Here is a 27,355-nt window from a genome sequence, read left to right as displayed (position 1 = left end):
CCAATCTATCTGTCTGTGTCCTGGGGTGCTTGCTGCAGCCCTTGTGACATGGGGTAGATGCTCTGTGTCTTCTGGCTTTTAACATACAGTTCAGCACACCCTCATTTGGCTTCCACTCCTCGTCTTCCAGTATTACCAGCGATGCCTGGTTAATAAGTTCCCTACCATGAGGAAGTCATTGCACTAGTTGCTATGACCACAAAGAAATGTTAAGAGGTCCCCAGCCAGAAACAGCTGGGTTGAAAAAAACTTGCATGTGGAATGACAAGCAATGATATTAACTCTTAGAACAGAACAGGAAGGAACCTTATCGCTCATCCCATCTGGTAAAAGGGTTCAGAGATGAGGTGATTTGCCCAACTAACCAGCAGCGAGCTGAGTCAAAATCAAAATCAAGCCACCTGATCTACCTTTTCCATCTCACTACATGACCCTCCCCACAGATGGGGAGAGTCATTCCTTGTCCTTTCCTGTTTTGAGGGGTCTCCTGTGCAATTTACGAATTGCAAAGGTATTCCTGAAAGTATTCTTTTGGGTTGGATTCAGCTTTTTAAGTTGCACACACAGAGAGAGAACTTCTACAGGTTGGAGAATTAAGGCTTCTGAACACAAGTCAGTGCACAGAGTTTGGGGGGCTTATATGCTTTTACCAGCACTCTGAATACAGTCAAACCTTTCCATATAGAGGCTCCTTTATATGCTAGAAAGAATACTGAACTGGAAAGCAAAGAGAACCTGATTGCAGCCACATCTATACCATTATCCAGCTGGTCTCTACAGCAATTCCTGAGCTGTAAACATGCACAATGAATGAGGGAACTAAATTAACTCTAAGATTCGAGTCTCTGAAGGGAGCTTGGCCCTGTGGACATCTTGATTTTGGACTTCTGGTCTCCTGAATTATGAGAGAATAAATTTCTGTTGTTTTAAGTCACCCATTTGTTGTAATTCGTTACAGCAGCCCCAGGAAACTAATACATTTAATAAGGTAAGCATTCTGGGAGAAAGGGAACAATCCTCTTCTCTTTTTAAACTAACTTCAATTTATCATTATATGGGCTTAAAACCTGTTTCTTCCATGCCACTGTGGCTAAATTTTTACTGAAAAAAAAAAATCTTCCTATAACACTCTTAGCACGAATACCATCTTCTATTAAATTAATGAAATTATAGGTATTACCAATCTGAAAAGGTCACAGCATTAAAAATCAAGCCATGGAAATGGAAGATGTTTTTATTAATATCAAATATAAAATTATATATATTTTTAAAATTCCTTACTTTCACCAACAAACAACTGTGAATATGTTTGAGAAATAAAACATGAAAAGGCACACTGTTCAATCTAGGGGGGAAAAAATAAGAACTACCCATGAAAATGATTATGATCTGTCACCACCGATGAGTGCTATTGAGAAGCCTGCATGAGGGGAGTGGGCCTGGATGATGTATGCAGAATCCACCGTCCGCTGGACAGGACACAAGTGCCTTTGCCAGCCATGACCTTAGAACACAACCACTTCTCCCCTTAGAGGATTACAACATCCAGCATCGTGCTAAAGTTTAACATTATTATCTCTGCCAGAGGGAGTGGTAGCCACACAAACAGCCAAAAATTTTTTAGATCCTTACATCTTCCAAACCACTCCAGTGCTATGAAACTTGTTGCTTTAAACAAAAAAAAGTTGTCATTTCAATAAAATAGTGAGGATATGAGTAAGTTAGGAATTAATTTATATGATACATAGAATTAGTGGATCTAGATAGGCTCAAAATTCTACTTTGCTCCTGGCAGAACACAAGATGGACTTATACAAGAAAAACAGGCAAACCAGGTTTTCTTTCGATGCATCTTGACCCTTACTCTTACCAAAAAAGTCAGACAAAGATGAAAAAAACCTTTCACCCATTCCAGAGTTTGTTTCACTTGAACTAAAGAAGTATTCCACCAGGTAAGAAGGCCTGTCTTCATACCTCCATCTCTAGGCATGCATCTCAGTGCTTTAAAATCATAGGAGATTAAAGACAGATTCCCAAACACCATGTTCCATTTCCCCTAAACTACAAGAGACTGAAGATGCTGAAACCCTCTGAAACTTTTAAGATTAGAATGACCAGAGAGGAAGCCCCTCGGGTAGCCAGGGCTGAACAGCACCATCTGAACATCTTTCAAAAGATTTCGTCATTCCCAGCTCCTCCCCTATCCTATAGTATTTCAGCTTTTACCAACATTCTGAGGTTTTTGGTATATTTATTACTACCACAGGTCCAAGAGAAAGAAGAAAAAATATGACAGCATTATAACTTTAAGTTGGCTGATTTCACGTTTTCCCTGGCTAGCCCCCGTACTTCGGTGCCCCAGTCTGGGCACTTCTGTAGCAGGGTTAGTTCATCCTACAAAAACCTGGACATGGGTCTTTGTTCTAGACATGACATCACGGTCAAGAAAGCAGCCCCTCGTTTGGCTCCTTACCGTGAAATCTGTCTCTCATCTCATTCATGCCCACCCTAGCTCTCCTAACAGCCAAATGAATTGATTTTCTTTTTGTTAAGAACTCTTGGGTCCCTCTGGTTCTTTTTTCCCAGGGAATATAATAATGAGTTTCCAAAATGACCCGAGCTCTTAGCTGAGATGATCTTACAGCCTTTCCTGATCTCTCTTAGCTGTGCAGACTTGCCCTAGTTCCACTGCCATCCACTGGGCTCCGTCTGTAACTCCACCCACTGCCTTAGAAACACAGCACACCTCCTGAGTAACAGCAGCCGGGAGGGGGCTTTACTATGCAGCCTTGCTCCATCCTTCCTGCTTGATGAGCTTCCAAAGGTACTACCCATGACTGAGATGTTTCTCTAAGGTATAACACTTCCTGATACCTTTATAGTAGTTTATTTTTTCTTTCTAAATCTGATCTCTTAATCTGCTTTCATATTTACTACACCTCTCCAAAAGAGCTCCAATTGCTCCATTCTCTCCTTTAGGAAAATAATAATAATAATAATAATAATAATAATAATAATAATAATAGTAATGTTCCCACTCATGTAAACAAACACAAGGTAAGAATAAACCCCAAATTCCTCATCTAGCAATAAAAGCCTGTGTGACACTTGGACTCAATTCTTTCCCCAAAATTATCAAAGTAGGGACCTGCTCATTCTCACTTAACCTCCAATGCCCCATAGGATACCTGAAACAGAACAGTGGTCAATGTTTGTAGCACAAAACACAATTATTATCACGTCCGTATTTCATCCAAAAGCAAAATAGTAGCAAGTATATAAAACCTGGACGAGATATATATCCAATAGCAAAATGATTGCTATGAGACATCATAAAAATATTTAACATAGTCCTTAAAATTAAATAGATAGTATTTTCCCTACATATAACTATACTGAAACTCTTTATTAAATAATAGTTACTGGGGCGCCTGGGTGGGTCAGTCGTTAAGCGTCTGCCTTCAGCTCAGGTCATGATCCCAGGGTCCTGGGATCAAGCCCCGCGTTGGGCTCCCTGCTCCGCGGGAAGCCTGCTTCTCCCTCTCCCACTCCCCCTGCTTGTGTTCCCTCTCTCGCTGTGTCTCTCTCTGTCAAATAAATAAATAAAATCTTTTTTAAAATAAATAAATAATAGTTACTGATCATTAATAGTTAAACTGGTGGTAGAATTTTTATAAATCATCATTTCTTTTTTTTAAGATTTTATTTATTTATTTGAGAGAAAGAGCACAAGCAGAGGGAGTGGCAGGCAGAGGGAGAAGCAGACTCCCCACTGAGCAGGGAGCCCGATGTAAGACTGGATCCCAGGACCCTGGGATCATGACCTGAGCCAAAGGCAGATGCTTAACTGACTGAGCCACCCAGGTGTCCCTAAATCATCATTTCTTCAACAGTCTATCACGATATATAGAAATATCAAATCATTATATTGTAGACCTCAAGCTAATATAATGTTATATGCAAATTATGTGTCAATAAAAAAATACACCATAAAAAAAGGCTAATAGTCTAAAGAGGCCTCATTTTCAAACCCACAAACACAAATACCATTCTCTCTGAAGGCAAGTTCTCCAAAAAACTCAGAAAGCAGTTTTTCCTATTCTCATTCAGCCTGATTAAATGTTTGAAGGATCACGGGAGTGGAAAAGAAAAAAAAAATTGTTTTGAAAGTATCCAGACAAGAATGTTGAAGTCAGGTGTCCAGCTGGAGGGAGGATATCAAAAGATATCATAATAATGACCCCCAAATCCCCTTTCCTAGTGAACTTATGATGAAACATATTATAGGAGAAAAACAAAACCCCTAGAGTCTAAATGTCATTTTCTTAAAGCTTTGCCATTGTCAATATGCCTAATATGTGCATATTTGGAGAGTCTAAGTTTAAAGCACATAAAAATAACCTCATAGGGCACCTGGGTGGTTCAGTCGGTTAAGCGACTGCCTTTGGCTCAGGTCATGATCCTGGAGTCCCAGGATCGAGTCCCGCATCGGACTCCCTGCTTGGTGGGGAGTCTGCTTCTCCCTCTGACCCTCCCCCCTCTCATGTGTGCTCTCTCTCTCTCTCTCTCATTCTCAGTCTCTCAAAATGAATAAATAAATCTTAAAAAAAATGACCTCATATCCTTTCATGCTGTATATTTCATCAACGTGTAACTCCCAAAATAAACACCCCAATGGCAACCCCCTCAAAAAAAAAAAAAAAAAGCCAACCTAAAATAAAGAGGTCATTTGTATCATTTTCCCCTAAACATCTGAGTAATCTGAGGAAGTTCAAACAATAACCAACCTTCAGCCTCAGAAACAGGTGCAACTCTTCTGCCCACAAAATTACCCTCCTCAATCATTCTAAAGAGAAGTCAGTCTACAAATCAGGATTACTCAAGATCATGTACCAGCCAACCAAGAGGAACACAAGTTCTGCCACAATTTACTTGTCAATAAAACAGAAGCCCATAACCAGAGAGTAACTGGACTGTTACTATCTTTAATCAGCAAGCAAAAATATAAAAATTTAAAGGAAGATGTACCAAGTTAAAATGCCCAGGCTCCTGCGAATTTCTGCACAGATAACTGAATACTTTCTCTAATGTTTAAGTTAGTTAAGACTTGTAAATTTGAAACACTTTATTTTATAGCCAATGATGCATTTGAAAAACTCAAAGTTTTATAAACAACTAGAGGATTTCCATTAAAAAAAAAGGTAGTTTATTTCTGAAATCACATTCTCCAACTTGGGACCCAGTTAAAAACCGTGGTGACAAGGCTTAAAGGAAGGAGCTAATCATTTCCCATTCAAGTGCCAACTCTTGGGAGCAGCCAGGCCCTTTGAAACTCCAGGAACAGCCAGTTATTTCAAGACCCATAGGATTTACAACAATGATGGTCGGAGGAAACCACACCATTTAGGCTCCCTCCGTCTTTTTCCCTGTACTTAGGAGTTTAAAAATAAGCAATAAAATGATTCTTCACATTGCCAGACCAATTTGAGGGTGGTGTCTCGCCCTGGTGCATGATAATCACAGAGTTACAAGATCCACAGAGAACACAGCAAGCCACAGAAATGGAGAGGGTCTTTTCTGATCCTCCTCTTTGATTGTGGGAAACACATCTAAGCCTTCTCCTTCCTTGTTTTTGTTTTACCTCTTCCTCTTTTCCTCCCTCCTCCTTCACTCTCTCCCTGAGTGTCTTTCCCTCTCTCGCCCTCTCCCTTCTCTGGGTAACATCAGTAAAGGTAAGTCCCAATCGACAATTCTGTCGATGTACTGGCTGGCATTTACTTTGTGTTCTATCTTTATTTAATGCATCTCTGCTAATTCGGCTATGAATGACAATAAATCTACAGTCCCTCAAGAGGAAAAAAGTTACATGCCAAAAATAGAATACTACGTTTAAAGTTTTAAAATGCACTTATTTTGAGGCAGATGTGCTTCTGACAGCTCTAGTTATCTACTGTCTCTAAGGACTTCGGTTCCTACAAAAGAAAGGTGACAGCCCAAGGCCCTTGGGGTTTTCTGTTTGGTTTTTGTTGTGGGGGGGGCAGTTTACTTTGGGATTTTTCCTTTAATTCTTTGAAAGCTAAATGAATTTTTACTTTTGTGAGGGAATAAAAGTGACACCAGAGAGCCTGTTTTCAAGGCTGATGCTGTCCCTCTTCTGCCTTTGCCATCACTAGTAAGTTGCCTATCTTCTGCAGATCTACTTAAGAAAACTTTGTGTGCTACAGAGTGAATGAAAAGCTTCCAAAACCCGCTCTGTAAGGTCAGCAAAGGAATCTGTCGCTTGACCTTCACAGAGCCATCAGGAATGTCAAAATTAAAGAAACGAATGGAAAGGAACAAAATCTCAAAACCAGTGAAGAGAGGAGAAAGTGAGGACACAGCCTAATTGGGCCACGGTCTGCTCTGAAAGGTCTGAAGCAAACTGCCTGGATCCTCCTTATCTGTGCAACAAGGAAGCTGACAGAGTCCTCTCAGAGGTTCCTCCCGGCCCTAACAGGTTAGTCTTGTTTTGTCAAGGTAACTGCGTGGATCCCCTCATAGCTCCAATTTAGAGATTATATATAAATACTTACTAAAATGCTTTTAAATGACACTAAGAGCGGAAACTATATGGTCACTACTTCTAAATAATTGTTAAAGTTGGGTTTTCAAATCAGGTATACACAAAAAAGACTTACTTGAAATTTCACCTTATCTGAAAAGAAAGACGTCTTTACAATTATTATCTCTGAGAATTTACAACCAAAACATAGAATAACTATATTGGGTATCAAAAGCTTTTGTTTTGACATCAGGAGTGAGCATCTTTTATTCATTCTCTAATATTTGGAGAATGAGAGAAAGGATAACAGTGCTTTTTAAAATTGTTACTTTTCTCCGGGCCTCATTTCTTTAGTCACAGGAACAAAAAAATTTTACCTCTACTTTCAACTTATTCAAATTGCATCCCCACATTTTTGGAGCTATCCTGTGTACAAATCTAAGTATTCACTGAGCTACTACTACTATGGGCCTAGGATGCAAAATGGGGACTGCAGCATTTCAAATAGACTATTAAAAGACGATGTTAATTCTGAATATTGGGATATTAGTGGTTTATTAAGAAATTCACAGAAAAGACAGAGAGTCAGATCAGCTTTTTCAGTCACATTTTATGTAACTCCCATATTCAGTGGAGAAGAATTGGTTTCAGTCATAGAGATATGGTCTCATCGTCACCATTTTTTTTCATCTTCACCATTTTTTTACTTTCTGAAGCAGATGATGGGAAGATATGAAATTGAATATTTGAGGAGGCAATTTCAACCATATGAAAAACAAGAAAATATACGTGGTGTCCAAATACCAGCTGGGATGAGGAGAGGAGGGGGAGAAGAGAGCGAGGACATAAACGTTACTAGAGAAAGTGGTTAGTGGTGAAACCCAGCTTAAAAGCAGCAAAGCTACATTTGCTTATTAAGTCAATCAATGCAGTAATCCTACTTGAAAACTCAGAGTGATTTTATAGATGTGTTTAAAACATAATGTTTACAAAAAGAACTGGGATGCCCAAATATAGTCACAATTTCATCGCATTAATGCAAACATGTGCTTTATTCAACTGTACTAAGAAGAAAAGCCAACAGAAGATAAACATGTAAAAAACATATTTACATACTACAGTCATGTCCTACTTATCAAGAGATCGCTTTTCCGACAAACTCAACCACTGAAAATACGGCCAAGAAGTAAGAAGCCAAAATGGTCTCTGACCAGAGAGCATCCCTCACAGGATTATGGCTCAGGAACTCATTAGCATCTTTTGAGACCAATACTGTTGCAATAAACTGGACTGCCCAGACCATCCACACCAGATAACAAATGAGAAACAGCAAATCAGATAGTGGTAAGGACACAAGGCAGGCACAACCACCTGGAGAAACAGAGCTGACGGTCTTACAGCAGGGTGGCATAGGCAGCAGGCAGGGGAGACCCACTTCATGCCGAAGCAAAAACCCTTACAAATCTCAACAGCCACCAGGGTGTCACCAGGTTCTCACAGGCTCAGCTGACTATTCACGGTGACACCAAAACATCAAAACAAGGTTCAACTGTGCTGAGGATTGAGCAGAGATATCGCACGGTGTCACGGAAAGAGTGTGGGACTACGTCACAAGAAGTGGACTCAAATCTAATCTGTGCCATTATTATCTATATGGCTTCAGGTAAGTCACTTAATCTTTCAGGCACTGCTTTCTTGCCACAAAAGGGGATAATGCCATCTGTTCTGCCCATCTCACGGGACTGTCATAACAGTGGAATAAGGCCATACCTGCGTGAACACTGTGTAAACCATAACCTGCAAACAGACTCTATCTGCAGAGTCTACCTTGGAATGATGGTTCATAAAAAATATTTTTAATTGTTTTAAAATTCTGAAAGATGAATGAGGCAAGCTTCTGCTATATGAAAACACAAATAAATAAAAGGCATGTTCCTCTAACATTTTATATAAGCTAACATGTAGTCCATATGATCACAATTTAGAAAAGTATCTCTAACCAATTACCAGTTTTTTACAGTAACCTTATGTTTCAAAGAAAATGCAGCTTTCCCTCCAATTCCACCATCGGATGTCTGACAGATGGAGGCTAGATTCCAACAATTCAAAAGTCAAGTTAAATGGCCTCAAATTCTCAACAGATTTTCCTCTAAGGGGGACAGACAGTAGGCCAGTAAGCATAATGACAGAGAAATCTCCAGAATAAGGCAGAAATTCATCAGATGTTGCTACTCATGAGTTTTCCCTTGGGTGGGTTAGGAGGTGTGCATATGCGGCCAAGGGCAGGCTCTGTGACACTGCACTCCATCAGGCAACAAGGCTGACACCGGAAATCATTCAGTCCTGCCTGATTGTTAAGCATTTACCCTTATTCACTGACGTGGTCGTGGGCGAGGGGCACAGAGGTCAACCCAGAAGAGGACTTATTGCAGTGAATGCTTACAAGCTCATGATCATAAGTCAGATCTCAGAGCAGATGATTTCTGAGATGTACCACGAATCCACACTGCATCTCGAGACACCTCAGATATGCGAGCCCTTTCTAGCACACTGATATGATGATGGACTATTCACAGAAACGCCATCATAGTTGTAACTTCTAAACATTGTGAAGGAGCGACCTGGTACACAAGCATATTAAGAACCTACCAAAAGAAGTGATGTCTACTGAAAGCAGCGTTCTGCCAACTGAAGGCTGTGACCTAACAAGGGAGTCATCACTTCAGTAGGTCAGGACTGACATTTTCTGCCTAATAACATAGAATAAAACAGGGCGCCTGGGTGGCTCAGTTGGTTAAGCGACTGCCTTCGGCTCAGGTCATGATCCCGCAGTCCCCGGATCGAGTCCCGCATCGGGCTCCCTGCTCAGCAGGGAGTCTGCTTCTCCCTCTGACCCTCTTCCCTCTCATGCTCTCTATCTCTCATTCTCTCTCTCTCAAATAAATAAATAAAATCTTTAAAAAAAATAGAATAAAACAGAAGAGAAAATAGCATCACATGGAGTCATGCAATAATGAAGTATCTTAGTAAAATTTTGCTTCATTTTATGTGCATGTGTGTTCAGTTGACCCTTGAACAACACAGGGATTAAGTGCCCCAACTCCTCCCCCCACTCCCCCAATCCCACACAGTTGAAAATCTTTGTGTAACTTCTGAACTCCCCAATAATTTAACAACTAAATAGCCTACCATTGACTGGAAACCTTACCAATTACATAAAGTCGATTAATACATATTTTGGATGTTATATGTATTATATGCTGTATTCTTACATTAAAGTAAGAAAACATTATTAAGAAAAACTTAAGGAAGAGAAAATACATTTATAGTACTGTACTGTAATTTATCAGAAAAAAAGTCCACATATAAGGGGGCCCACGCAATTCAAACCCATGTTGTTCAAGGGTCAGCTGTATATGCAATGGGTGGAGTATAAACCAATCTAAAGTGTACTTATTACTCTAGACACAGGCAAAACTTTTGAAAGTCACTGACTTAAAAAGTCAACTCTAATTAAACTTTTCTGGCACCGAAAAACTCAAGACATTCATACTACAGTTCCACTAAGATTCTTTACTCCATCCCAAAGAAGCATTTGTTATAGAACAACCTAGCTCAACTTGCTCAGAAATTAGAGGAAATTTTACTAACTGGATTTTTGTTCCAACCTTTATTAGTTGGATGTGACATATAACCTTCAAGCTGATTTCTAAAATCAGCTATGGAACTTTTCCCTGGTTCCAGTGACATAAGCACACAGATCAAGTGGATAAACTAACACATACCCTAGTGTGTGGGACGTAACCGAGGTCTAGTGATCCGAAGGAATGTTGATGGAGAAAAATCCCAACCTTGCCAGCTTCAGAAAACATCAGTAGCACACAAGAATGCCCCAAATGCAACAAGGTGTCTCAAAAAAGGCTTACAAATCAAACAGAAGCGGGATCTTTAGGACTGAACAACATGCAAGCATTCATACTTAAGGACAAAGAATTAGATAGCTAGCAAAAAAGAAAAATAATTAAAAGATCTTTTTGTAGGAATAGGGTGTGTTGACTAACTCTGCAATAAAATTAAGGTAAAAATCAAAGTTCTTTTTCCAGGAAGTCAAAGCACTGTATGTACTTTCTGTTGGTGAAAAAACTGTGTAAATAAATAACTACCAGCCAAGATGACCACAGCAACCAAGGCAACACCAGCCACAACCACCCACCAAGATAAATTCACAAACTGTCTTTTGTATGCTTTGTAAAAGAATCACCAACCAGTCAAGACTGAAGCAGTACACACCTGTGTTCAGGTAGGAATTCTGGTTTATCTCAAAATGTAATCCAGAAACATCTGACACCCAGTTTCTACTTTAGCTGAGGCGTTTCCAGTTACAGAGTAAAAGAGAACCTTCAGAAATAGGGGCCAGGGAACTGTACCAACAATAAAATATATTCTCACTCTCTTTTAAAGTTTACTGAAAAGAAAAAAAAAAAATCAAGTGATACAGTTTATTGAAATCTCAACTGCTGGTGGCTTTTACTTATAAATGGGTTTTTTTTTTCCTTAGAGAAGGATAAACATATATTGAACCCAATCGGATAATTTACATGTGCCACTAAAATTATTTTAACCAGTGAACAGATGAGCCTTTATCCTTGCTCCACACCTTTTCAACCACGTATAGAAACTTCATTAAGCTAGGTCTTGAAAACAAACAACCCCAAAATATTACAAGTGTACAATTAGTTGTGCAAACAGCATATTCAGAAACTTGACCAAGTCCCGGGAGACTGCCGTCACTTTACTGATTTAGAAGATGGGATCAGAAAACTGTTAGCACAAGGGGAGGCAGCCCGAGGAGTGCGGAGACTCATTAGCTTTTCTCTCCTTATACCCTATCCCAGCTCCTGCCCTCCTCCAATCTACTGCCACCTTCTCCCATTATCTTCCACTCATTACCCGTCCCCAACACACGTTTTCAAAAGTAGGAGGGCATGAAAATGACAGAGTGGAGTCACTCTTTGTCCCCCAGCCTTAATGAGTGCCCGCTCTGGGGAAAGCCCTATGTGCAGGGTCACTCCAGGTTAGTCACAATTCAAGCCATTTTGTCTTTGAATCTGAGAGAGCCTCGCTCCTCTAATGTGGCTTTCTCAAGACACTGCTCTCTATCAAGTCTACCAGGCAACAGGAGCTCTCAAAACACAGGAATCCATAAGACAAACCCAGATCGTGAGAATGAGTCTAGGAAAGGGAAGTATTGGCCAGGAAGGGGGGAGGGGGGAGGGGGGAGGGGGGGAGGGGGAAGGGAGTGGGACAGCACTAGCTGGGAACTCCAGCTAACAAATCCCCCCAGGGAGACCGTCTCAGACACCTGATAGGCAAGTGCCCACCATGTACCATACATATTTAAACAGCCAAAATGTTATATATCCAGCAGAATGATGGGTTCTGGCAAGAACTAAGCAAATAATCACTGGCTTAATGTCTCTGATAACTAGTCAGTCATCAAATGTCAGCTATAAATGACAGAGAACAATCTGTGATGCCAAATTCAGTAGTACAGAAAAGAGGGGTTCACTAGGGCTGAAGAGGGACAGACCCCAGAACATCACTGCAACCAGCTTACCCCCCACCCCCGCCCAGCCTCACATAAAGCTCCATATATGGACACTATGTATGCTGATTATATGTAAGTTTTCCAATAACATTTACTAAGACAGTGATCACCATAAATATCATCTTTAATTAGGGAGGTTAGAAATACAATGTGAAGACTACCCACATTTCGTACAGCTAGAAAACATATAACCATGCCTGTGAAAATCCCAGATGCTGTGCGACACTAAGAAGTAACTATTGAATCCTACAACTTCCCTTAATAAAGAAAGCCTCACATGAAAATCTGTAGTTCCATAACTGCTTTTCCTCACGTACCTGTATAACTGTTTTCACCAGCACTTTGTCGCTTCTCAGCTTCTAAGACCCCTAAGGTAATCAGGCTCAAGTCCAGGTTCTAGTTCCTATGCTCCAATCCATTCTGTGGGCCATAACCAAGCAGTTTCCCCTTAACATTGCCTTGACCATGTGTTCGCACAAGAAATACCTACTCAACTATCTTGCAAAGTGCAAGACACTGGATAAGACAGACCAGAGTTCAAAGAGCTTCAAATTCAGGTAAAGTATGTGGCACATGCCCAAAGAATCTCAAACCAGAGCATGTGCCCTTGAACCAGAAGATATTGTATCTAAGACCCCAAGATGCTTTCAATGTCCTTTTTCTTTCTGAAGATATACACTTGGTTCCCAGTCTCACCATATCTAAGTTTCTCTGCCCAGTTTTCAGTTCTCCCTAATGACCTTTCCTTGCTATCAAACTATTATTTTTACTGAATACTTAGAGTATCCAGGCATTATTTATTAAATGAGTTCATTCACATAATGTGTTATTAGTCTAGCCATGGCAAGCCCTCATTAAATGTTAGCTATTGTTAACACTTATGGGCAGCTGGACTGATTCAGAAACAACTTTCAATTTAGTATTTTAACCATTTCAGGATTTGACATTAAAACTGTGGTATATATTGCTTGAAGAATTATGTAAAGGAGATGGCAGCTTCCAGTCGGGTTGTCTAGGTTATACAAATACTCTAAAAGCACTTATTTCTGTGCTGAAAATTCTACAGAATAGTATATTCTATACCAGGATAAAGACATCTTTTGACTTGATTGACTATGAGTAGTGAAGAGATTGCCAACCCCTCAGATGGGACCATTAAATACAACCAGACCCAATTGGTAAGCTGATACAGTATCTATAAACATACACTCATTTATTCAAGAAGTAAGCTGCACCTGCTACCCATATGTGTGATGAATAGATATCATCCTATCTTACTGAAATGAAAACTAGAGTTTAAACAGATGGTGTGACTTGTTCCAGTCCACATTATTAGCAAGTGACAGAAGCAAAACATCAGATTTCCTGACCTAGTACTTCTTGTATCATTCATTCTCTCTTTCAACTAAAATTTATTGAATACCTACTATGTGCCAGGCTTGGGGAAACACTGGTTACCAAAACCTACCAAAAAAACAAAACAAAACAAAACAAAACAACTCTCCTGCCTTAGAAGTTAAATTCTAGATTTAGGAGACGGACAGTACTGAAAATAAATAAAAAAACAAAACAAAACAAAAAAACTCTCCTGTCTTAGAGGTTAAATTCTAGTTTTAGGAGACGGACAGTACTGACAATAAATAAAAAACAAAACAAAACAAAAAAACTCTCCTGTCTTAGAGGTTAAATTCTAGTTTTAGGAGACAGACAGTACTGAAAATAAATAAAAAACAAAACAAAACAAAAAAACTCTCCTGTCTTAGAGGTTAAATTCTAGTTTTAGGAGACAGACAGTACTGAAAATAAATAAAAAACAAAACAAAACAAAAAAACTCTCCTGTCTTATAGGTTAAATTCTAGTTTTAGGAGACAGACAGTACTGAAAATAAATACAGTTGACCCCTGAGCAAGAGGAGTTTGAACTGTGCAGGTCCACTTATATGTGGATTCTTTTCAATAAATACAGTACTATAAATGTATTTTCTCTTCCTTATGATTTTCTTATTATTTTCTTTTCTCTCGCTTACTTTACTGTAAGAATACAGTATGTGATACAATATACAAACTATGTTACAAATCAACTCTTTATCTTAGAAGTAAGGCTTCTGGTCAAAAGTAGGCTATGAGTAGCTAAGTTTGGAGGGAGTCAAAAGTTATACGGGGATTTTTGACTGCACAGGGGTCAGCACCCCTCACCCTTGTCTTGTTCCAGGGTCAACTGTACGTAAAGTATATAGTATATCAGATGGTGGTTAAGTGCTTTGGAGAAAAACAGAGATGGGAATAGAAAGGTTAGAATGAAGGTCAGAGGTGACATAGGGTCATTCAAATGACTTTTGAGCAAAGAGCTGAAAGAGGAGAGGGAGGGAGCAGTGTGCATAGCTGGGACTCTGGGTGGAGGGGATGGTCAAGTCGCAGGGCATGTTCTAAAGAGCAAGGGGCCTGGTGTGACTTAGAGGACAGTGAGGGGAAAGCACAGGTGATGCAGCTGTGGAAGCAGATGGTGTAGGGCCACACGGCACATTGTAAAGACTAGTTATCAAGCTGCCTGGGAAGGAAAGCCCCTGAAGGGTTTTAAGCAGTGAAGTTAACCTTTGATGTTCTGCAAGATCACTGAGGCTCCCCGGTCAAAATTAGCCTTACCTGGGGAGGGGGGAGGCCAGAGGCGGGGAGAGCAAGGGTGGAAGCAGGAAAGCGGTGGAGAAGACCGCAGGAGCACCCTGCTGCCTCGCCTTACCAGGCATGGCGTCATCCCCTCTCATACCTCCTCTCTGTGTCCTAAGCCAACTTCCCGAATGGTCCAAACCGTAGTGATCAAACGTTTCTACGAAGCATTTGATCCACACACAGTGTGAGTGAGCAACAGGAAACAGCAGACTGCCACTAAAATTATGTTGCCACACAGGGAACGCTTTCTTTTGTACCCTCAAAAAACTTCAGGGTTGGGAGCCCTTGTGAGGTGACATTCGTCAGTACATTGGACAAAGGAAGCACACCGTGCTACCGGTACCCCACCCTCGTTTGGCACGGTGGCCTCTGCAAACAGCACTATTAACAGGGTCCCAGGTGAGTTATGGTCACCCAGTCAGCAACCATTTATTGAGCACTTAGCCTTGGGAATAAAAAAGATAATAAGTAAGACCTGGTCTCTGTCCTAAAAAAGTTCACAGTCTAGCTGAAGACACAGACACATAAGGTATAAATAAAAATATAAATATCATCCAGCATAATTACCAAGGTCTGTAGAAGGCGGAGAAATAACACAGAGAAAGGAGCATCAGCTCTGCCCCTAGGGGATTAGGGAAGGCTTCACAGAGCTCTAAAGAAAGCAGAGAAGGTCGAGCAGAAAGTCAGCAGGCAGAGGCAGGGACTGGAGCCTGGTGGCACAGGGCATGGGAGATACACTGTGGCATGGTGAAAGAGCATTGCATCCATTTGCTACTTGGGGAGTTAAAAAGGGCAGGGGATGGGGAGGGTCAGAGGGGCAGGGTCTATGCTGCTTTAAGTGAGATAGGCTTCATTTTTTAGGCAATGGGGAGCTACCCGAGAGTGACCCTATTATATTTGCATTTGGGGAAGATGACTCTGATTACAGTGTAGACTCAAGGATGGCTCAAAGGAAGACAAGAGTAAAGGTAACAAGAAAGAGTAGAAGACCACTCAGAAGGCCAGGTAAGAGCAGAGAAGGCCTGAACGACAGTTTGGATGGACAGGAAGGTGCGGATGTGATAGACCTGGAGGAGATAAAACTGATAAGGCTGGGGTTAACTGAAGTATTTCAGAGGCAACAGTGTCATTAACAAAACCTTTATTTAAAACTTTGATAGAAAATATTATGGTTAAACCAAAAACCCTTGAATTACATAGAAATAAAACACATTCTACAACAACTGCAAGAGACTTATAAAAGTTAACCCTAATTAATGTGCAGGGTCTTTTGAAATTATTTAAAAAAAAACTGTTTGAAAAGAACAATCTCAAAAAAGTTTTCAAAACTGAGCAAAGACATTTCCATGAAGAAAATAGACTACTAACTTCTAAATGAATGCTCTGACAATAAGTTACTTCTTTTAATACTCTATTTCTAGTAATCTAAGTGTCTAATTCTCAAATAAATCCACAAACTTTTTAAGACAAGTAAGTAAAGGAAGGATATGAGATAAAAACATTTCAACAGAACTTCATCAATTTAATAACAAATAAGATCACTTTGCAATAAAACAAGGCAGTAAAACAACAGAGATTCCCATCTTCAAAAGAAAAAAATAATCAAAGGTCAATGAAGGGCAGTTTCAATGAACCAGATAAAATATTAAGTGGCACTCACTGTTTGTCTCTTTCACAGAATGTCAGCTTCGGTAGAAGATAAGAAGGAAAACATTACATTCACTGCACCGAGAAGATTCTTCTCATCCCTTTTATTAAGATTCCAAGATAAACTCCACTTAGCTCTTTTTCCAATGTACATGGTGATCCTCCAAATAAATATTGCTTATTTATCTAGTTTTACTCTCAAATTCAGGGGGCTACTTTAGCAATATTTGCCACTTCTTTTTAGGTTTCTTTAATGCCATGAAGAAAATGCCCTTAAATCCCAACATTCTAAAGATTTTGTGATCAGAAATAAATCACAGCTATATTCATGGGAACGGGATCTCAACCTTACAGCTTTTGGTCTTTCATGCCATTTTTTTTCTCCGTTGTCATACCTGAAATCATTGCTAATCTAATTCTGCACAAGGATCCTGTTTCTGCAACTATTTTATTAGGGAGGACACCGGGATGAAATTACTTGAAATATAGCCAACTCCCACACTCAACAATTGATTATCTAGTGTATGGATTATTCATTATCCTTAATGCCTAGTAAGGCCATTCTCTGGTCATTTTTTTTGTATTTCCTGGGATGGAAAGGAACTGAAATTCAGATGATTCAAATTTGGTAATGTTATTAGCACATATGATACAAGTTCTGAAGAAGAGAATGAAAGTATTGTTTAAATCGAGGCTTTGCATGTCAATTACCCTCTCTATGCACCGACCTGCCAATACCAGGATCATCAATCACGCCTCTGCCCAGCTGAACAGAGCTGGAGATACAACAAAACATGCTCTGCTCAATGACAGGCTACCCCATTATTATTCCACCTCTTTTGGTTTTATTTGACAAGAGAAGGGTAAGTGAGCAAGATGGGGGAGCACAGAATAAATACTAGTCATTAGTTTCCCTTGAGAACCTTCCACAGTGCTGGAAACAAAGCAGGAGCTCATTAAATGTTGTGCAAATCAATGCTAACAGCCAGAAGACCATGCAAAACATGAAAATGCTCAAGATAAAGTTTCTTTATCTGGACCTTCTCATCTAAGACATTCATTTCACACTTTTCACAATTATCCTGCCTTTTCCCTATAATTCCCCCTTAGATGTCCTATCTGCTTCTCCATTTAAGTATGAACTCCATGGCTTCCCAGCCTGTGTGCTATATTCCTTTGTGCACACAGTACTAAAAATTCCTTCAATAAATGCTCTCATAACTCCATATGAGTTGTGAAAAGCTACATATTGTCTCACCTACAACTGACTTCTACTTTTTAACTACACAGGCATCTAATAAAACAGTTCATGATTCACTAAATGTATATTCAAGAGGATACTGATTCACACCGTTGATTTTTATGGCTAATTAAGTCAAAACATCATCTGCTATTATAATGGGTCATATCCCACTAAGAATATAAGAACTGATAATTGCTATTTGTTATTTCGTTTTTACCTTCCTCAGTACAAATGTCAATAGTTTTGAAGTTTTGAAACTTGCCATGTGCTGGAACAAAAGGAAACATGCAGGTGCTTACTTGTGATTGCTTTGGACATACCAGTATGTATCTTCTAGTTACTTTTCAGGCTCAGGAAAAGTAGTCTAATTGGAAAGATGCTATTAATAGCATCTAATCTTATAAAAACATTCTCCAAAGAATTTTCAAGCACTGTAGTTTTATCCTTATAGTTTCTTGAGTATATGTGACAACATCAAAATGCAAGCCTGTAGGTTTGTGTCCTGATAGATATCCATACAGGTAACTACTTAAAAACTTCATTTGGATGGTCCTAACAAGCAATCCAGCATGGAGATTCACTATCAAAAGGGCTTCTAAGAACTGTTTTATAAAATGAGCAGGCATACAACATACTATCCATAGGACAGTAAGGATTCAGTGGGCCAACTGCGCAAAGCAATGTGACGGGGAGGCAGTGGTGGGCAGGGAGCTGGCAAACACTCTGGCCTTGCAGCAACTGCTGGATGGAAGGGAGAAAGGCGTAAGGCTGCAGAACTGGACCCCCCAGCAGCCAGACATCCCATGGGGGTGGGGAGGTCACAGGACACAACCCTGAAGCAAGGTTGACTTATTAAGCTACACTGCCCTACCTCTAGCTCTCACTGCTTGTGGTGGTGTATGTTGGGGGGGGAGGGGGAGGCGGGACAGCAGGTTTCTAGAAACCTGTGTAGATCAAAAAATGTTGGGGACTTGGGGAGCAGGCTGAAAGGAAAGTACGTGGTCTCAAACGTATGTGGTCTGGGAAGGCAGATCTAAAGTAAAAGAAAGATGCTATATGCTTCCCATCAGACGGGTAGGTCTTCAATGCACGTTTATTTGCAACCGAATCTTAACATGGCCATTTGGCATTCTTAGTGCTGACTGATAATCCCTGCTAGACTTTTAGCTTATTTGATACTCATCCTAAGAAAAAAAAAACTCCAATCTTGCATAATTTTTGTGAAAGATTGACCCTCTTTTGATCTGGAAGTATAAACAAATGTCACTCCTGTATTTCTCCAAAGGGAAGAACTACTCGAAATAAAGATCAACTGTCAATGACATACCCCTGGGACAGTATGTCAAAGTTGGGAGCCAATTTTCTTTTGTAAGTTAAATGTAAAAATTTTGATCTACAGAAATTTTAAGGCTTTCCCCCTATCTCCCTATGTCAAAAATGGCAATATTACCCATAGCCAATTATTTCTAAGAACCATATAAATTTACACACTGTATGTTGCTCCCATTTCTCTTCATGGGGCTACTGTATCCCCCTATTACATTAAGGGATAAAGGGCACAATCTTTTGTATTGTTGCATAAACAAGTCCTCCCTCCCTTTACAAGTCACCCCTCCTCTCTACAATAACCTCATTATTCTTCACAAGTCAAGTGTACAGTATTTGCTTCATTTCCCAGCTAAAACTAACACATGCACATTCACAGTCTCTTTCCCTTTAATGTTAATTTAGATGGAGCATCTATGATAGAAATCCTAAAGCCACGTGCTCACATGTATATAGTGTTTAATGGAAACCTGACAGCGGTTGACCTAAAACAAAACAAGTCATAAAAGAACAACCTTTGGCAAAGGCCAACGGAATCAAAACTACACCCTCTGATGACCACAGCACTACTGTATCCACCCTTCAAACATTTTTGCCTCAAACATTACAACCCACCCATTGACCAAAACCGCAGGTTATTCCTGATTTAGAAGAGCAAAGTTCGTGGACTTACTAAATAGCACAACTCCAGTCAGAAAGCATGACGCCTCTTCTCTGCGTGGCAATTACACCACATCTGAACTAAAAACCTGCATCTTTAAGCTCAGTGTCAGCGGACCACTGTTGAGCCCCTTTCTAACATACTAAACAATTGACCTCTTCTGAGAGCATTAACTAGTCCCTCTTGTGCCACAGTTTAACAGAGAAGATCAAACTGTTTAAAACATGTTATCCGTGAGGAAGAGCTGCATTAAATTCTCAGTCTGTGGGCTAGAAACACTGTACCCATCAGCACATATTTAACTTAGTTTATTCTCTCAGGATTCGGAGGTTTTGTTTCCCAAAAGAAGGGAAAGAACAGGTCACTGAAAGATTCTAGCAAGGTCTCTTTTGGCACGGGAAGAATGTGATAAACAGGGAAAACACAATCACGCGGAATGTCTGGACTAGGTTCCTTTGTAATACTTAAATAGCACTCCCCTACCAGGCTTTGCCACAGCACCGAATAGGGAAACCATTTTAGAGCTTAACAGTGCAGTCTCTACAGTAAACATTCTAAGAGGGAGAACTCAGAAATTCTAAATATAAAATAGGGGTGTGTTAAGAAATATTGAAATATTTCCCTCTCTCCTACCAGGACTGATATTTTTCTTCACCCTGAGAAGGGCAAAACATGCTAACCCTGAGCACGGAGACCACAGAGACCGACACTGGTCTGAAAAGGAACTTGAAAGAAATCCAAAAACTCCTTTTGACCACACTATCAAGGGCAAGCCTTTCATGTGTTCCTTTTCCTTGATGTCATTCTAACACCTGTTTAATGCAAGTGTCTGTGTCCTTCACCAATCTTCTTAAAGAAAGACGCAAGAAGACTATTCATGATTCCCAAAGTTTTCTCAGTGTACTGTTTCACTAAAAAGCTCCATGTCCCAACTTCAAGTTGTAAGAGAATTAGATTCCTTCTGTGAGGGAGGTTTACCATTGAACTTTTCACAAAGTCACCTGAGTGTGTGGATCTGTTGAAGGGAAAGGGTGCTGAGGACAACTAACAGCTCTTATCCTTCTTAGAAGGACACAATCTCAAGCTGAATCTAGTTGGAAGAGTGCTTTTATTTTAGACACGTAAACAAATGAACAACACCGAATTCCAATACAAAAACAAAAAACTCTTAACAGGGCCAAAAAAAAAAAAATCATAAAGGGAATCAGTGATAGAAAACGAATTCTACATCGCAAACTTCTAAGAATTTTTAAATAAAAACAAAAAAATCAAGTCACCTTTTCTGGGCTGGGTTCTGTAATTCCAGTTTTCATCATCTGCTTCCACCTGCTGCCCACAAACCGAGAGCTCTCCATCACTGCGAAACAGCCTCTTTGTCTGCCTGGACAAGGAGGAGAAATTTATCCAACTCACAGCACGTGAGAGAGACCCTGAATTTGACTTGAGTCTGAAAGAGCCTTCCTTTTTCATCTTCTTTCACACCAACATCGACTACAGACAAAGGACAGCCCAGCAAACAAGAAGCTCAGCTTTACAATCGGTCCATGTCCTTTAAACCAACCTGCTCCTTCCCACTTATTCAGACAATGTTGAGAGTCAGGCACGGCATTATGCAGAAAGACTGCTTCTATGTCACCCAATTACAAAGAAAAGGAAAATGAAGGGTTAGGAAACAAAACAAAACAAAACAAAAAAAAATTTTTTTTTTTTTTTTATCCTAGCCACATTGTCGCACTTGGTTTGGTGTAATTTTAAAAATGAAGCAGGGTGTTCATTTCAGGAACACCTGTCAGGGCTTGGAGAAGAACAGAACCAAGGCACTCCGACTCTTTGGTGTGTGCCTAGCATCCCATACTGTAATCCTGCTCCTGGCCCAAGCATCCTTCCCCACGAGGGCAGAGAGCAGCCAGCCGCCGTTCGCTGCAGACACACGGAAGCAACTCCTCAGGCTGGAGAAAGAGGTTCGCCGTCAACCCGGGCGCCCCCGTTTAAACTTCACCCACACAGGTGACTCAGGGGAAATCAAAGAGTTCAGCTCCCTTGTCGTAGCACAGCACAGAATCATAAAGCGCCCGCTTGCCCTCTTTCCCCGTCTGGGGAACCGCTCGCGATCCACAGGACTCCACAAACAATAAAACAGGCTGCGTGGCTATTGCCTGGATTACAGGGTAAGCGCTCTGGGGAAAGGCATAGGCTCTCCCCAAACGGAAGGCAGCTCATTGGAGACAGAAAACCCCGCCTCCTCTCCACAGGCAATACTTCTGCGGCAGCTCAAACTTCTGAACTCCAGCAAAGCTGGGAAGTGTGAGTCTGTGCAGAATACAGACTTCTGGAAATTTAAAAAAAAGAACTTGATTATTAATCATCAGAGCACACTTCTGAAGGTAGGATTCTAAAAAAGAGAGAGAGAGAGAGAAGGAAGTTTAAAAGAGCATATAGTTTTAGAAACATCGAGCGTTCCTTGATTGATCTAGGGATGTCATCATCTAAGAAAAGGTATGTCCAAAGAGAAACTGACTCAGCTATTCCTTCACTCCCAGCTTTCGGTGAAGATGAAATGCAGCCATTCTCGCACCTGCTGTTGTCTCTCCTGTCTCCCACCAGCAGCCAGAGAGTGGGGTGGGGCGGAGGACCCTCCTGTGCCTCCCCTGCCGGCAGCGCCTACGGGTCATTCCTCTCCAGCTTGGAAAGATCATCCTATCATGGAGAACCATCATCTGAGAGCTATGTTAGCCGCAATTAGCTGCAGGCTCCAGCCCCGAGACTCCTAAAACCATTAATCGTGACATGCAAAACATCTAGAGCCAGATGCTGGAATGCACTGGGTGCAGCATTTCGCCCAAGGCCAACATAATTCCACGGTCCCGAGGGTGTTAAAAGTCCCTGTAACTTTCCATCACAGAGACTTGGGTCTGGCATCCCCTCCCCAAAGTGTTATTCAGAGTAAGGCTAACAAGCAATGAGTAGACAACTGGGTCCATCTCACTTTACTCAGCAGTGAGCAAACATACTAAAACTAACACAGTGCAACAGAAAATAAACTTTGATTAAAAATTATAAAAGAGGGATTTTGCATCATACATCTGCCACCGCTCACTGAGATTTTTAAGAAAAAGTCTCCAAAGCTTCCAAGGACGGAGACCTTCATAGAAGAAAATCACAGAGCTGCTGCAAAACATTCCTCATATGGACAGCTCACACTACCTCGGAAACCATGACACAGAACAGGCACCGAGAACTAAGGGCGAAGCTAAAGTAGCCTAGGGAAAACAGAGACTCAGTTGAAAGCTAAAAGGGTCCTCAAGAGCTCCTGCAGTTTAAACCCCTCAATTCACAGATGAAGAAATTCAGGCCCAGAGAAGGCATATGACATACCCAATATCACCCAGAGGAGTCAGGAATGGGACCAGGTCATGTCAGACACCGCTGGGTTCAAAGTCTTGCCACTTACTGGGGGTGGCAGCTACATCACCAAGCACTCTGAGCTATGGAATGATAAATTGGAATGATACCTCTACTTTGATCACTTCCATAAATGCAAAAATAACATAATTATGCAGAGCACCAGTGCCTGTAAAAGTTCAAATATCAAATATTCCTCCTTTTTCCCCCCAAATATTCTTTCTGAGTCAAAGACACTTTTGAGAATCTCAAAAGGTAAAATAAAAAGTTAAAAAAAAAAAGGACCATTGTGCCAGAAAAAATAAAAACATCCTGAATGCTGCCTTCCATTTCAGAGGTTCATGGGAACCCCTGACACCCACGTATGCATTCTCTGAGGATCTAGGGACCTCCCCGAAAAAGAATACCATTGTTCCCTCCCTGATGTCTCCATCCTACAGCTAGATTTTTAATGTAGGAATACCTAAACTCTGAAATAAACCTTGCGCTGTTCTTTGCATTCGGGGAGTACTGTTGCTTTTCCAACCCACCCTCCTTGGAATGTACGCACCTATATACACAATAGCAGAGACAAATAGGTGTCATCAGTAACCAGTGTTTCCCTCCAGTACTTCCTGTCCTTACACGCATCTGAGAGCAAGCCCATGAGCAGGGCTGGAGAAACATCCGCTACCAAGCAGCCAAGAAAGCTAACTGGTCCATTCAGGGTCTAGACTCATGACTCTCCTTCAAAGTAAGTACACACTTAAGCTAGACTTGCAACTTAACTAACGTATTTCCCATTATTCACAAGACCTATGGATATGTCTGCACAATAACAAATTCTCTATTTCCCAGCTAATTCCACATTTCTGTCATATTGGCCCTTGATTATTAACATCTTCCTTTATGTAAAAGAAGGTCAAATAAATTAACTACCTCTACAACAGGATCAGAGTTCCTCTATAGCCAAGATAGAAACATAACGGTTTAAATTAGCTTTGGGGGAAACATTTAGATTTTCACTATGTTAGGTACGTACTCCCATTCCCTTAGAAAATCATAAGTGGGCTGCTTGAAAAGCTATTGCATTCATTCAAACTGAATTTTTTAGCAACTACAATGAACCACACATTTTAATCATCAGGATCCCAGAGCCACACACAAATCTACTGCTCCAGGCAGCAGGGTCAAGGCTACTCTGCGCCCAGCACTTCATGTGGATCCCTGCTGATCTTCACAGTAACCCTGCCGTGGAAAATCCTGTGAGAGTCTAACCTGTTTCTTCAAATGTAATCGTCAGTATAATGAAACATCTTAATTTAACATTTTTCCCCGTGAAAATCTACAATAGAATAGACTCTTCTCAGAATTTTGAACCAGACCTGCTGCACAGATTTTGTCTGCATCCCTTACTATGCGGTGGTTTTTCATCCTCACCACTCCCCTCACTGTCAGGCTGTCAAACTGAAACTTCTGTTGTCACTGTAGGTGCCAGTAACCACTCCCTGCCTACCACTTCGCCACTGCAGGGCTTCAGGCATCGAGGAACCAGATAAATCATCTTGCTTCAATTATGTGTTTAATGGGAGTTGATTAGCACCCCAGAACGAAATACATAGCTTTGCCACAGCTGCCTCCTGGCTGGCACCCTCACCCTTGGACTCGCGAGGTGGGCGCCCCACAGTTTCAATGGCTGTTGGAGCAGCCTCTGGATAACAGCCCCCAGGCGGGTCTACACCAGGTTTATGACTCATTGCCTCTTCCATGTGAAGTTCTTAACACTTGAGGGTGGTGAGAGATTTACCCATCGCTAATGACAAAAGGACAAGAAATTATATTATTCCGGGAATGATTTAAGTCAGACCTTAAAGAAAAGTTTAACAATAAAAACTGGGAGGCACCAGACTATATTACTAAAGGAAGTTGCAGGATCATCATCTTCTTTAGGATTTCCTAAGCCAAATATCCATTAATTTGGAAAGATTTATTTATGTTTCTACCAAAAGTCAAATGGCTAGACTGAATACATTTGGAAAGTCCTTGCCAAAAGACACAATATTTCCTGACAACCTTAAAAAGTTTTGCTCAAATGGAAGTCTTTGATTTAGTAAAAATTGTTAAACGTGACAAGACATAGGATTAGACACACCCCTCAACCCACCCGGGCGTGTAATTGCCCCATTTGCCATCTGTGTAAAATGCCAGCCAAGAGTAGGAACTAATACCAAGTGCCATCAGTTTTTTGGCCTCAAAGGCCACCAATGAGCACTGTGGCTTTTCATTTCCGTGTGTACCTTTCCTGCCCTGACCCCCACCCTTCAAATCTGGAAGAAGGAATGAGAGAAGCAGAACCCTGAAGTTAGAAATGAGTAGAGAACAGTGTGGGCTGGTGGAGCTGGTGAGGTGGGCTGGTTTGGCTGGGAGCGGGGTGCACACACAGAAGGCCTTGAACAGAGACAAAGGTGACACAGCAGTGAGAAGAGTCGCTCTAAACTGGGTCCTGTTCTAAAGCAGCCCTGCCCCCGGGTAGGAGCAGTGAAGTGTGCACCCTATCAGATTACCACATGAAATCACCCAGACAACCCACGGGGACCTTTAGCGTCTAGGACAGGGTACAGTAGGTTTTCCAACTGTCGGCTCTTGTAAATAATTTAAGAGTAGATTTAAATGCAAACTTTTTATGAGGTAATTTGTACACACTAGTAATGAAACCTTATCTTAATATCTAGAAGTAAACGATTTGAGCCAGACACTTATAATGAGAAAACAAAAAAACATACTACGCCCAGGGCCACAGCGAGCCAACTCCCACAGTACACTAAATCCTCCTTGTCAGCCACCTCCCAACGCCCAAGGAATCAAACTGATTTACTCAAGAAGGAAGTCATGGAAGACAAAACCTTGACAATTACCTATTCAGAGACAACCCTCCCCAACCACTGCTTCAATATTTAAAAGAGAGAAAAGCACTGCCTTTTTATAAAGCTGTAGCTTTAAAAGACAGAATACGTTCCTTTCAGCGCAATGAACGTGTTGTTCCCCTCAAATGGAAAGATTAAATGCAAACATTTGTGATTATACATCATCACAAGCCTCGATCCCACCTTTCAATGTCTTCGTCTCTGAAAGGGACTCCGGAAATGATCCGACACTCAAAGGCTTCGCCACATTGTTCCCGTGGGATCACTTGATATGGGAGCAATACGGCAGCACATTACGGCTCTCAGCCCCCTGGGGCAGGGTGCATGGCAAGGCGATAAAGGCTGTCCCTGGGACAGAAGCCATCACTGTCTGATGGATGCCATGAAGTGTCAGAGGCTTGGTGGGCAGTTGATTATCAAGAACAGAACTCTTTCCCAGCCCTAACCAAGAAAATGTCCCCATCCAAGGGGTTCAGCTAAAAAGGTCCCCTAAAAGTGAGCACTGACTTTGAGACTCTTCTCATATAAGAACAAGAATGAACTTACTCTGAGGCTGAAATAAAATTCCAAATTAAAAAAAAAATGTTTTTAAATCATGATCTCCTTTGTACTTCATGTGCCTCTCCTATGGCCTCTCCAGTGATCCTTGTAATTATCATTATTTTTTCTACCTACTCAGCCATTTCTTCACAAACTTTATCATGTACATAAATCACAGGAGCTTTTATTAAAATGTAGAGTCTGATTCAGGTGGGGAGCAGGGCCCGAAATTCTCAACTCCTAAAAGGGCCCAGGTGGTGCCTGCCCCAGATCAACTTTTGTTTCAGCACAGTACTAGATTGGACTGCCCCCTAGCGGCGGGGATCTCATCCTTTGATCGCCATATCTCTCGATATCTACACACAGCCAGGAGGAATGAGTGTTGGTCAAAAGAGTGAACAATAGAACCATCTATTCGTTTCCATGTACCTCTTTCTTTTGATCTTAATATGTTTCAGGACAAGGAGATAATGAGACCTTTACAGCACTCATTCCTTTATCACTAAATTCCAAAAGGCAAAAGCAAAATTTGTAAGCTGACCATAAATATATATAATCTGAATTAAAGAGTAGTAATAAAATTCTATTAGTCATAGAGTTAGACTGCTTCACTTTGAGAAGAAAGAGGGTCATTAACTATGAGGCTCTATGCTTTTCTTACTTTGTTAGGACATTCTGCACTGCTTCTATCCACCAAGACTCCAGAATCCAACAATCTGGCTCAGAACCTGTGGTAATTAATAGTGAGCCAAATTTAGAAATGCAGCCCACATCCTATCTGATAATCTATACAGACAGGCCAGGACCTCCTGTGTAA

The 27,355-nt window shown here is 40.9% G+C and overlaps 1 protein-coding gene across 2 annotated transcripts in view; it reads right to left on the bottom strand.

Annotated features, from left to right (window-relative positions):
• NHSL1 (NHS like 1) overlaps positions 1 to 21,788 on the bottom strand; it is a 127,456-nt gene extending 105,668 nt beyond the window's left edge. For both annotated transcript variants that reach the window (XM_027602864.2, XM_027602865.2), the window contains exon 1: positions 20,971 to 21,788. In XM_027602864.2, coding sequence (XP_027458665.1) covers positions 20,971 to 21,163 — 193 coding nt within the window. In that variant the 5' untranslated portion in view covers positions 21,164 to 21,788. The remainder of the gene's footprint in view (positions 1 to 20,970) is intronic.
• Between the last annotated feature and the right edge of the window lie 5,567 nt (positions 21,789 to 27,355).

The sequence above is a fragment of the Zalophus californianus genome, chromosome 7, assembly GCF_009762305.2.
Source record: "Zalophus californianus isolate mZalCal1 chromosome 7, mZalCal1.pri.v2, whole genome shotgun sequence".
Lineage (NCBI taxonomy): Eukaryota > Metazoa > Chordata > Mammalia > Carnivora > Otariidae > Zalophus > Zalophus californianus.
Note: the sequence above shows the minus strand (reverse complement) of the source record. Positions and strands in the feature narration are given on the sequence as shown.